General features: G+C 40.3%; 1 protein-coding gene across 1 annotated transcript in view; it reads right to left on the minus strand.

Moving 5' to 3' along the window:
• The window catches only part of LOC118422996 (fibrocystin-L-like), a 66,509-nt gene extending 55,156 nt beyond the window's left edge, over nt 1-11,353 (minus strand). Inside the window, exons 1-7 of the mRNA XM_035830891.1 lie at nt 11,218-11,353; nt 4,912-4,989; nt 4,020-4,146; nt 3,367-3,475; nt 2,920-2,977; nt 2,242-2,335; nt 1,124-1,180 (exon numbers count right to left, since the gene is read on the minus strand). Of these exons, the coding sequence (XP_035686784.1) occupies nt 1,124-1,180; nt 2,242-2,335; nt 2,920-2,977; nt 3,367-3,475; nt 4,020-4,146; nt 4,912-4,989; nt 11,218-11,284 (590 nt within the window). The 5' untranslated portion in view covers nt 11,285-11,353. The remainder of the gene's footprint in view (nt 1-1,123; nt 1,181-2,241; nt 2,336-2,919; nt 2,978-3,366; nt 3,476-4,019; nt 4,147-4,911; nt 4,990-11,217) is intronic.
• Between the last annotated feature and the right edge of the window lie 446 nt (nt 11,354-11,799).

Raw genomic sequence — 11,799 nt, forward strand, 5'->3', positions numbered from 1 at the left:
TTGACATGTTCAAAATTTCGCTATCGTCGTAAGATTTTATTTGCCCCCAAAGCAGACTTCATTACGGCAATTTTTGTCTACTGATGAGGTTTTAGATTTATGAATTTTTAGCATGTTGTGATGGTTTCAGTTTTCCCTGATATTGTCGATATTGACGAAAAGGGAAAATATATCAGTCGCAACTGCCACAATCGCAACCAGAGAACAGCGCGCCCCGCACAGGTGATGCAGACAATTGTTTGATCGCTTCATGCACGTGAGTTGATAATTAGATCAAATCTCAGCTCTCGTCGGTCTTGGGTCAGTTTACCATAATCGTAATAACCATGGGGACAACTCAAACATAAAGGCAGGCTCTATGAGTCGGAAATATATATGATATAATGCTTATGATATGATTTTTGTATGATGGCATCTTTTTGTTGATAGCATATCATGATACAATATTCGAAAGAGCCTGACACGTAGAGCCGGCAAGCAGGCCGAGATAACCATACCAGTACTCACGCTTGATTTGAATTTTTGCTTGTAATACTCTTGTTATCATGGTCTTTTTTAATTTATTTTTACAGTTAAAGATATTATAGGAAGGTATTCAACAGCTATGTCCACATTTTGTTGGTTAAAGAAGCACAAAAACGGTCAGACGGCTATACAGAAGAGACACAAGTGAAAAATCGTACGACGCTGGAAAAATTTTGAACATCATCCGATGCTCTGCGATGCTCTGCGATGGCTGATTTTGCTTACGATTTAGCTGCGATCCACTGTGATCATCGTGCGATAGGCGTAATATGCCATCGCAAGGACGTCGTACGATTCTTGTGACCGGGGCTTAACCCACCCACATACCAAATATCGTTATATTACAACCCATGCAGTAGTGTCCCTCGTGCAGAAACACCCCCTCCTATTGCAGACGCTTCCCCCAACCAAACTTTGGTTAAAATTTCAAATTTCTCTCCAAACGTCTTTCCAAAAGTCGTATCATTGAGCTACTTCGTAACGCCGGAATAATGAACACTTGGCCATCATACGCTATACACCACAGCGTATCTAAAGCCCATTTAAATTAATCCGGCCTCGTGACAAAGTGAGTAACGCTCATTAGGATAATACTCACATATCTCCGTTGTCATCCCTCAGCTCACATGTTTGTCCTGCACCGTCCAGGTAACAACTGATAAGATAAAAAGATGTTCAGTAAACAGGTGTTAATTAAAACTTATTACAGGTTAGCAAACTTAACAACGTGATTAATTGCAAGATTATAATTAATAGCCCAATAGAATACCTCCGTGGCAGGTGATATTAAAGTGATTGTGTTTTCTAAAATTGATTATGTTTGTGCAAGGGCCATTTGGTAACGTTTTATAACAGTATGTGATATAACACTTACTTAGGTAACTTGATTTAATTTTGGAAAAGTTACCCGTTTTAAGTGGCATCAACTACCTTCTGTCAGTGACACTTAGGGATCTCGGTTGATAAGCAAAGTTTGACACAAAACTGTGAATTGATTGGCCAATGAGATGAAGATAATCCAATAAAAAATAGAAATAAGACAAAGTCAAGAAAACGTTGATCCTAATGAGTCAATTAACTCCTATTATTTGAGTACTGTTGAGGCTCATGTTGTCTTTCAGGGTTGGAAGGGCCTGGTCCCAAGTCAAGAAAATTTTGATGCGTAGGCCCTTCTTTACTGTTGAGGGAGACATTGAATTTCTCTTATACATGGCCTATCTTTCTCCACGCTCGAACTAGCGGGGTTCACCGTCTAGAATACCTGTGGATTTGTGATTGAAAGAGTTTCCGAAAGACACTGGATTTTTTTGTCTGAAACGACTGGCCACTTCCAAAATCATATCCAGTTGCTTGAGTAACTGCTTTTTTTTTCATACTGTAAATCGTACAAAGCTGCTGTAAAATGAACAAATATATGCCCGAGATTCCATAAATAAATATCGGAACACAGATACTAATGTCATAGAATGCCAAAGTCAGTCCCAAAGTCAAAGAAGAAGATGTGAAAGAACAAAAATGAAGAATCTAGTATACTATTTGGTATACCGTGCTCCGTGTGTTTAGGTATTTGTTCATTCAACCTTCCTGACTACATAGATTCCATAATGAAGGCAAATTTTTCAAGGCTAATTTTTTTTTATTCTTACACTCGCATTAGTTTTGGGATTCCCAGAGGACATCATCCATGTAATCAAATCAACATGACCGAAGGCTTACCGTTTGATGGTTTCCGTCCTCCCGTTAGCGTTATCTGCTCTCTCACTGCCGTACAGGGAAGTGATGATTTTACCGTACACCGTCAGCATGGTTCCTATATAAGAGTTAATTATACAAACTTGACATTTCAAATCAAGGTGTATTGTAAAGTTAGCATGTTTAACATCAGTAATGAACTCGGAAATATCATAGAAGCTATCTATGTTGGTAGTAATCATTATAGTACAAAGTAACCTTCTTCCAACACAAAAAGTTCATACGGGTCAAATTTTCAACGACCACTGTTGCCTTCTTCAGGATGAATACTGACGACCAATCATTTCACTTATTTATCAATACGTGATATTCCAGATACGTGACGTCAGCAATTGGTCAAAAGTGCCAGGAAGTTTATAACGCCCACCGTCTCAGTGATGGCTGGAGTGCCCTGATGTACTCAGAAATATGTTTATAACAAAACTCAAGGGATCATTATATTTAATTAAAAGTTGACAGAAAATTAGCTTCCTTCTTACATACACACATTGGCAGGTGTATTGATACAGTAGCAAATGGCGAACATAAACCACCGCAAGCTTGTGGTAATTGAAGTTCATTACACCAGTGTCTTTTGTAAAGATATCCCTTACAGTACAGTCTTTCAAAAACTTTTTCGAAATAGAATAAGACGACGCTTACCTGGGTACCCGGATGTAGGAGTGACTGACTTGATGTAAGGTGTGTAATGGGTTTTGGTCTGCAGGGTAAGGGAGATGGGAGTTTTATTAGGTTAGCATTTAAGTTAAACAGGTTAAATTTATCATACAGATACATTTCATTACATATTATGAGGAGATAACCATTACCGTTTACAAATAGGTAAATTTGTCAAAATATTCCGATTTCATCATTGATTAGAATTACAAGCATAACGATACGTCAATATCAGCATGCTGATATATCAATATACATGTAAGTCACTCCTTCATTTTGTATCTGCTTGTTTGTATGCATGCATGTAGAAGACCTTACGAAAGTCGCTGTACTTTTGGTGTCAATAAAGCTATCTAATACTAATCATTAGTTTAGAATATCAGGAATCTCAAGTGTTTTTATGAGAGATTTAGACTTATAAGAGATACGAACCTCAAACTTGCAGTCTTGCTCGTCCTCCCCCAGACACGGGATGTCCTGACAGTCGTCTGCACTGGAACACAGGGTCACCTGGGGGGTGTACACGCCTGATGGCATAGCCCTATGGTACGACAATACACGGGCAAGGGTAAAGCCATATCAATTGATGGTTTCCTGCATTTGCTTTTCTTACAGACAATGGGTAAAACAAGGTCATAACTTGTTTTCTCTATATCCATCAATGTTCCTCTGGAACATAGTGACATATGTACTGAGTATGAAGTTCCTATCATTAAGCACCATGGAACATACATTTCCGTTATTGATTATGCAAATCAAGCTCTTATTTTGATAGATAACATATCATTATACTTTGGCCTATGTCAAAGTTAACTAGTGATCAAAAATGATTGAACTTCATTAATTCCTTCCTGACTTATTCAGTTTTTTAAAGTTTGCAACTAAAACGACTCCTGCAGTTCATAAGAAGCTGCTAGAGGGCCTAAAGCCATGCCACGTCTATGTGTATCTTTGTTGAATCAGTACAGTAGGCATCCTTCCATCTTTCCAGATGATGGTAGCACTCTATGTATCAGTACAGGGAAGCAAAATAGCGTTCTTTTGGCGACGCCTCAGGGGCTACCCTTATAATAATGCACATGTACCTTGTGTAACATTCTATCTGCCCAGTGCTGACGGAAGTTTCCTCTACGTCACACGGGTACTGGTGGGTAGCTGACAGGAACTTCACACGGACAACAGCAAACGTCATGCTGATATCCACTGGGATATCTGGTGGGAAGAAAAGTGTAATTTGTTGTGACATCTAGAGACATATCAACAGGATAACAAGTGTTTAGTGTTTTATTCAATGGCGATATATAGACATATGTCTTACGTTTGGAACTGGCCTTAACGCCACTGGTACCACCTATGTAAATTTGTGGATATTTTACGTGTGGGAGTGCAACTGTTAGCAGCGACACCTATTTGTAGTACGTAATAGAACCAGTCAGAATTTTCCTGGGGACGTTGACAGACAGTCACCAAAACGTTGGTCTTCAAAAACACTTGCATTGTTGTGTACAAAGAACTTTGTTGTCCTGTGACGTGACAGCCCGATATAATACTCTTCAAGGATATATCAACAGTTTTTAAAAGAATCAGAATAAAAGAAAGGTTAGGAACTTGAGAGAAGTGTTCCGCGCACAGTGTGGAATTGAATCCGAATGCCGAAATTGACTCTTTTGCTGTTGTTTACAGTTCGCCTTGCTACAATGCGTATCAGCTATTTTGTCCTAGACCAAGGGTATCTATACATCAGGGTATCCGTTAGGGAGCTCTCTTGCTATTTGTATTCAATGAGTCTCATAAATGCCTGTCTTTTGACAAGAGAGATCCAAAACGATACCGTGTAGTAGGAGAGTAGGTTAAAACGTGAATAATGCACTGCTGCATGAAATGCATTTTTCAGTATTCTCTTCAAATACTTAACGAGTGCTTAAATATCTGGTTCTGTATAGTGATGACTGCTTGGTGTTAGAATAAATGACTTACTTTGTCCGAAGATCTTGATGTTGGTTCCTCCCTTCAGGCTCCCCACGTGAGGGGCTACTCCGGAGATCCGGGTAGTTCCTGTCCGGAGAAATGAAAAAAAAATGTATACGTACAATACACAATCTTGAAAATTCATCTGTGTTGGAAAGTTCTCCTGTGTTGGTACATGGAATGGACCCGCCTATTGCTACCTCCATCATCATGACGTTAGAAACACATGACTCCAGCAACGTAAGTGCTAGATAACCTGTATCGCCCCCCGTCTCGATTCAATGTCGGACAAGGAGTAAAGGAAGCAGAGTACATTAAAGCTGAGTCAGACATTGAACACAGATATGTATGACACAGGTAATCTGACTGTGTACCAACAGCTAAATACATCGAGGAATATTTGGACCTACCGCCACACGTGTGAACGATACGTTGAGCTTAATTCAGATACGTTTACGTAGTTTGCTCCACTCGTTTTGTTTATGTATGTAATTGTAGCAGGCCTTACGAAAGTCGCTGTGTCAATACATATTTCTGTATGAATCCCAGGGGTATACAGAGTTATATCATTGCCAGCAGAAACAGGTCTTCCAAATGACGATTAATGCATTTTAAAGTCAATCTATGAACCTTTTGACAGCATACCAGAAAGCAACTATGATCTTTCTGAAATGTGTAATGCAGAGTACTACAATATCAAAGTATTTCTCAGCCTTACATAAATTCTCAGGTTGAGAGAGACATTGATCCCTTTAGGCTTAGGTCGCATTTCCAAAGGGGGCCCGAAAGGGTAGTTTTCAGGGGCGAATATAATGATATAAAAGACATTAAGATACACAATATACGATTCATGGGCATAATTTGTGTATATTTATAGATATATATTTTAATTTTTTGTCTGTTAAAACATCCCGACCGGGCCCCGGTTTGGAAATGTGACCTAAGTCTTACAGGGTAAGTAGGTACATGGGTCGTTTTATGAGTAGATATTGCTTACTCAACTTCTTAATGCAAATAAAATATTTTCTACTCCATCGTCAGATAAACAGCCAAGAAACGCATGCCTTTATCGGTAACATGGCTGGCGTCTTGCGTTATGTAATTCAATACCACCGTGAAAAATAGTTTTTGATGCGTCTGTAACGTGCATGTGTTTCTAGATATTTGTGATATTTGCCAGTATGATCTTGGAACCTCTGGGTAGATTGTAATGATCTGTAATATTTGGTATGTGGAATGGGGGTTAGAAGACAAAGGTCAAGGTCGACTTAGACTCAGATTCTGGTGTGTGGGCTTGTTACGTTAGCTTTTTTGACACCATACGTAACGGTTAAGGTGTTTGACCCAATACCCAGAGGTTCCGAGTTCGAATCCTCTGGCATGCTACCAACGCTGTGCCCTTGGTGAAGACAATTTACACGCGGCTTCCCTCGCCTCACTCATGTGGAAATAAGTATTTTGCCGAAAAACAATGTTGAACTGTTCCCATGTTTTTTAGGAGAGCCACCCCATGAACACGTCGAAGAACCCAACACACCTATCAAAAAGAGTTCTGGACCTTCCCATCCATTGTGAGTGGATCAAATAAAACTGCCCAGATATGCAGGTTGTACTGTTCAGTACAAACTTGGTGTGTTACCCCATGAAGAGGTTTATTGCTGTTTATTTTTTCAGGTGTCCGAAACGCCTATTACTCTCCTTGTCCAATTTAGCTTTTATCGCGTTTTTATCTACCTTTGTATTGGCAAACCACGTGAAATGGGTAATTATGAAGATATGACCGACTCCTGGACTTTGCTATGCAAATCAGAAGATTGGAATCATGAGGTGCAATAAAATGAAGCTGATGTTTTGTAATTGACAATCTATCAGTGTTAAGAGGACTTAAACACATTGTACTCTGACCGAGATGAGAAGCAATTGGACAAATACAATACAGGAAAGCAACTAGCCTGGATACCATACCCCAACCTCAAAATATTTCTTTCGTGTTGGGGTCTGGTAGGATGGCTGTAGAAAGGTTCTCGAAGGCCCTTGATCAAAGGGAGGATAACCTAGGATTGATGACCACTCTCACCACAGGTAGCCAGCTACAACACACCACAGTTGGTCAGCAGGCTATCACAGTAGCGAATCCTGTACTTAGTGGTCACTGTTATGGATTCAAAAAATACAGTTGGGGGTGTTTAACCAATCATGGCAGGGGTGTAATTACCTCCTGCTGATCCTGTGCTGTTCTATTGGTGGAGTTTTTTGCCCACTATAAGGGGCAAAATTGAGAAGAGTTCCTATCCCATCCTGCCAGACCCCTGCACGATAGATACCTGAGATCGGGCTGGGGTTTGGTAACCAGGCTAGAAAGCAACGTCTACAAATATGTAGTTGGTGTGTTTTTAAGGTGGAAAGGCGGCGTTGTGGTTAGGGTTGTTAACTAAAGGTTCTTTGTTCGAATCCCTAGCTGGCCGCAATATTGCGCACTTGGGAGAAGCACTTTACATCAGCTTTTATTTATTTCCTAGACTGAGGTGAAAATAAGCACCAAGCTTTCATTAGGGATGTCCTCTTGGATGGGACGTTAGTTAGATCACGGAGTCCATGTTTGAGGAGAGCCACACCTCAAGCACGTTAAAGAACTTACCACACAACTCGATAAGAGTAGGAGTCCTTCCTGGTGTGAGTGGATCACATATTACAGTCCTGTCATATGCTATGGTTTTGATACCAAACCGAACAGGTTGTGGGAATCAAAAATGAGATTTAAAACACAACAAAACCTAGAGAACGTCAAAGAAATTAGTCATCAGCATAACTTCAGAAGATATCTTGACATAGACTTCGGATTTTCGTTCCGACCGGGCTCCGGTTTCGAAATATGATCTTGGCATTTCATAGCTTGTACTTACTGTACAAAACTGGTGTGCTATGCTTTAAGTCAGTTTACTGGTTAAGAAAAACAAAACAAATATCTAGCATCTTATCTAGGTACTGGTTTATTGCCCACTTAGATAGTCTACAATCAGTGCTAATGTGATCAGGTATCCCATAAGTTGTGAGATGTCCTCATTAAAAAAGTAATAAAACCATCTGCATCACGACCGAAGACTACTGTGTTCCTGGAGACAGTAGTCGTCCAGCAATGAATGTTCTATTACCAATATTTATCCAACCCCATCTATTACACATGTCACTAATTACACCTATTTCCTTCCTTCATTCAGGTTGAAAACCGTATTGTCAGTTTAGCTAGGGCGGCCCCTTGGAAAGGACGTTAGGTGAAGGTCGACGTCCCTTGTTTGAGGAGAGACACGCCTCAAGTAGCTAAAAGAACCCATCGCACTTATTGAAAGCAGTAGGGGTCCTTCCCAGTGTAAATGTATGAAAAAAATCTGTACAGATATGCAGATTGTATTGTTTAGTACAGACCTGGTGTGTTACGCCATGAGGTGGTTTAATAGGTATGCAATACAAAACAGACAAAGTAACTTTACAAGCGTGTTGCCCGTCAATGGTCAACGGTCCATTTTGTAATGTATCAGACATGTCTGATATCGTCTTTGTCCAATTTAGACTTTCCTCGTGCTTTTATCTATTTGTAAACCACGCGAGAGGAGTGATTATAAACATACGACCGACTCCCGGACTTTGCTAAACAGACGGTCAAATCGGAAGATTGGAATTATTTGGTGCAATAAAATGAAGCTGATGTGTTATGATTATCATCATCAAACCATCAATCTTAAAAGGACTAGATACACGATGTACTCTGACCGAGTAGTGAAAAAGTCGGAAACCGAATGATCTAAAAAGCACTGAAAATTTGATGGAGCTCAATCTTTTTTACTTCTTTTTCGATGATCTTATGGCTAGGGTTCTTGACCTGGAAACTAAAGGTGCAAATCCCGAGAAAGCAGACCCCAAACCAAACAAAACAAACAAACTAGGTAACTTTACTTTTCATCTGAGTGACATGACGAAATGCCTGGATTCTCAATGTCTGCACCTGTTACACCTAGGCGACATAATACGGAAAGTTCATTTGCAAGTTGTTGTTTTTCTAATTCTATTTGATTTTGGACAGACGAGGACAATTTGGCACTGCACTCAAGTTTGTAGCTTATATTAACAGCGCCACATACACGGTACAGACAGAAGGTAAAGGTAGTCTTTTACCTCCCCGACCGAAGTCAGTACCCATTTTTACCTGGGTGAAGTAAGAAAAGTCGTGTTAAGTGCCTTTCCCAAGGACACAACGTCGGGGGAACGGCGGGATCGAACTCAGGACCTATAGATTCCGAGCCGAATGCTCTACAAGTTACTCCACGCCTGACGCCACCTTTGCAAGTTCAAAGGCTAATTGCAAGTTGAAACATACAGACATACATACATGTGACAATATGGCCAGTCTTGTAGCAAATACTAGTGTTAGATATATCTAGACAAGTCTGGGTTCACCTCTTTTTTGCGAGAAGCCGTGAGTCTAGAGGGACTAAATCTGACGCTGTAGACATGTCTAAAAAGCTAAAGATCAACTAGTTTTCGTCTCCCTAACTTTAGACAGGTCGGAGATTTAAATTTGACTGACCCGTTTTCTGTAGCGGTTGCTCAGTAATCTCCAAGCAGATCCTAAGGTAGAACCAACTTCTTCCTCAAACTTCTTCCTTACATCACAAGCTATCTGCCACAAAAAATCAAGACCATAGCATGTCCAGGTCAAGAGATACAAAGAATTGAAGTTCTGCTGCAGTACCAAGGTCACACAACAGGGGGGGGGGCAAAATCGACCCTGACCTTTGTCTCTCCAACACTTACCCACATACCAAATATCATTACAATCCATTAAAAGGTTCTAGAGTTATGCTGACCACAAGTATCCGGGAACAGAAACACACACACACACATACACACAGGCAGACACATCAAAACTATACCTCCATTTTTCATGGAGGTAATAAGATAGTATCAAAAGCTGCCAGAGGAGTGAGGCCGGCCTTGGAGTGTATTTGGCTCTCAGTGTCCAATGACTCCCTTTGGCCAGCTGTACTTCTTAGCCAGCTTTAATACTATCTAATGCCAATGGTTAATCTGCCTGGAGATTTAGTTGCTCAGGCTCGTGTGCTAACGACCGTGCTTAAGCATGAAATCCATGGATGTCTCTGTGACTCAATCGCAGCCTTAACGTAATTACAGCTGCGCACATGGTTTGATTATGCTAGTGTCACATTTCCAAACCGGGGCCCAGCAGGGCAGTTTGTAGGAACGAAAAGTATGATATAAAAGGCAATGAAACATACACAACTTTTAGAAAATAGTCTCGACCACATTTTGACCACATTCTTTGTATGAACGTTTCATTTTTGTTTTCGTAAACAGCCCGGACTGCCCCCCGGATTGGGGATATGACCCCAGCAGAACAGAACTAGGTTCAAATCCCTTGGAGGGCATCTCGAATTGGGGTCAAGTGTTGAGGAGGTGCCTTAAAAGCGCGTTAAATGGGAAGGGCTAGCAACCTCTTCCTTTAGAAAATACACTGCTGCTGAAATAACAAGAAAACGAACTAAGCCACAAAAAGAAATGTTTCTTTTCTTCCTGAACAGTAACTATCCAAACTTATCAAAAAGATTAGGAGATCTACTTTTGGCTAAACATATATCTGTTGCATCATACATATTTTATCTGAAAGCTTTGCTATCGATATTTTTAAGAATACCCAAGGAGGTTGAAAAACCTCATTGGAATACCCAATACGACAGAATCACTTAACGCTAGTTCACCTTCATCCGTTATGTAACCTAGATTCGTTCTGGGTATTTAGATGTTTCAGGTCAACGGCTTGGTTTCAAATGTTAACATTTTCAAAATACTGCAATGTGGAACTATACCTTCCATTGACTTAACGATCCCCAGAATACCCTATTTTTATATACAACGGATATAGGTTACCCAACGGATAAAGGTGAACTAACGTTAATTATTTGGAAGCAACAGGCCGATTATGTCATTTGGGTTCCGAAACTAATGTGCTGGGACTGCTAAATTCCAAGCAGATGTTGACAGTCACAACGTTTACTTTTTGCTTGTTTTTGTAGAGAAACAAAAACAATGCTCTCAAGTTCATAACTTATATTAACATAAGGTTGATAAAAAAAACACATACAAAAACACTGAGTATGATATGGTAAAGACAATCACACAGAGTCAAACATGTGTGACTCTAACAAAAACAATACCTTCATGAAAGGTAAGCCTCCTCCACGGAGGTAACAACTCAACAAGTTTGACTCTCAAGTTTCTAAAAATAGTGAAATATCAGTTTACCTTGCGCTAGACCTTCGTGAGAGCATACTGAAATGACCACCAACACTGCCCAAAACCGGACAGCCATCCTCTCGCCTGGAATATATATCACATGAGGTGCACTCTTCTTGAAATCCCCACTCGCTAACTAACTACACCGACTAACAGAATGGTATGTCCTTCAAACATGTGACCTGTCCTTTATATAGTGCTGTATAGGTGTACAGGGAGTGATACCATGACGTGTAAATGTTTACCGTCCAATTTGCCAAATGACAGAACAGCTTCGACATCTAAAGTGGGCCAACTGACACCAAACGCTACACTGGGTTGTTTAGTAGAAGATCACACACTGTGGTCTTATTGGACAATGAGAACAGCTAGTAAACAAACTCCCTGCCTTTTAGTAAATAAAGGCTTCGGATGGTGACTATGAAGAAGGTAGGGAAGTGTGGACGAAAGATTAGCTCAAAGAGCGAGTCTTTAAAGTAAACGTTGCGTATGCAGCATTAGATGCGGAGGGCTCATTCCTACTGTTGTATTTACTACCACTGGTGGTTCAATAAACAAGGAGAGTCTCATGATAAATTGACCATACCAAAC

Source organism: Branchiostoma floridae, chromosome 9 (assembly GCF_000003815.2).
Source record: "Branchiostoma floridae strain S238N-H82 chromosome 9, Bfl_VNyyK, whole genome shotgun sequence".
NCBI classification, from domain to species: domain Eukaryota; kingdom Metazoa; phylum Chordata; class Leptocardii; order Amphioxiformes; family Branchiostomatidae; genus Branchiostoma; species Branchiostoma floridae.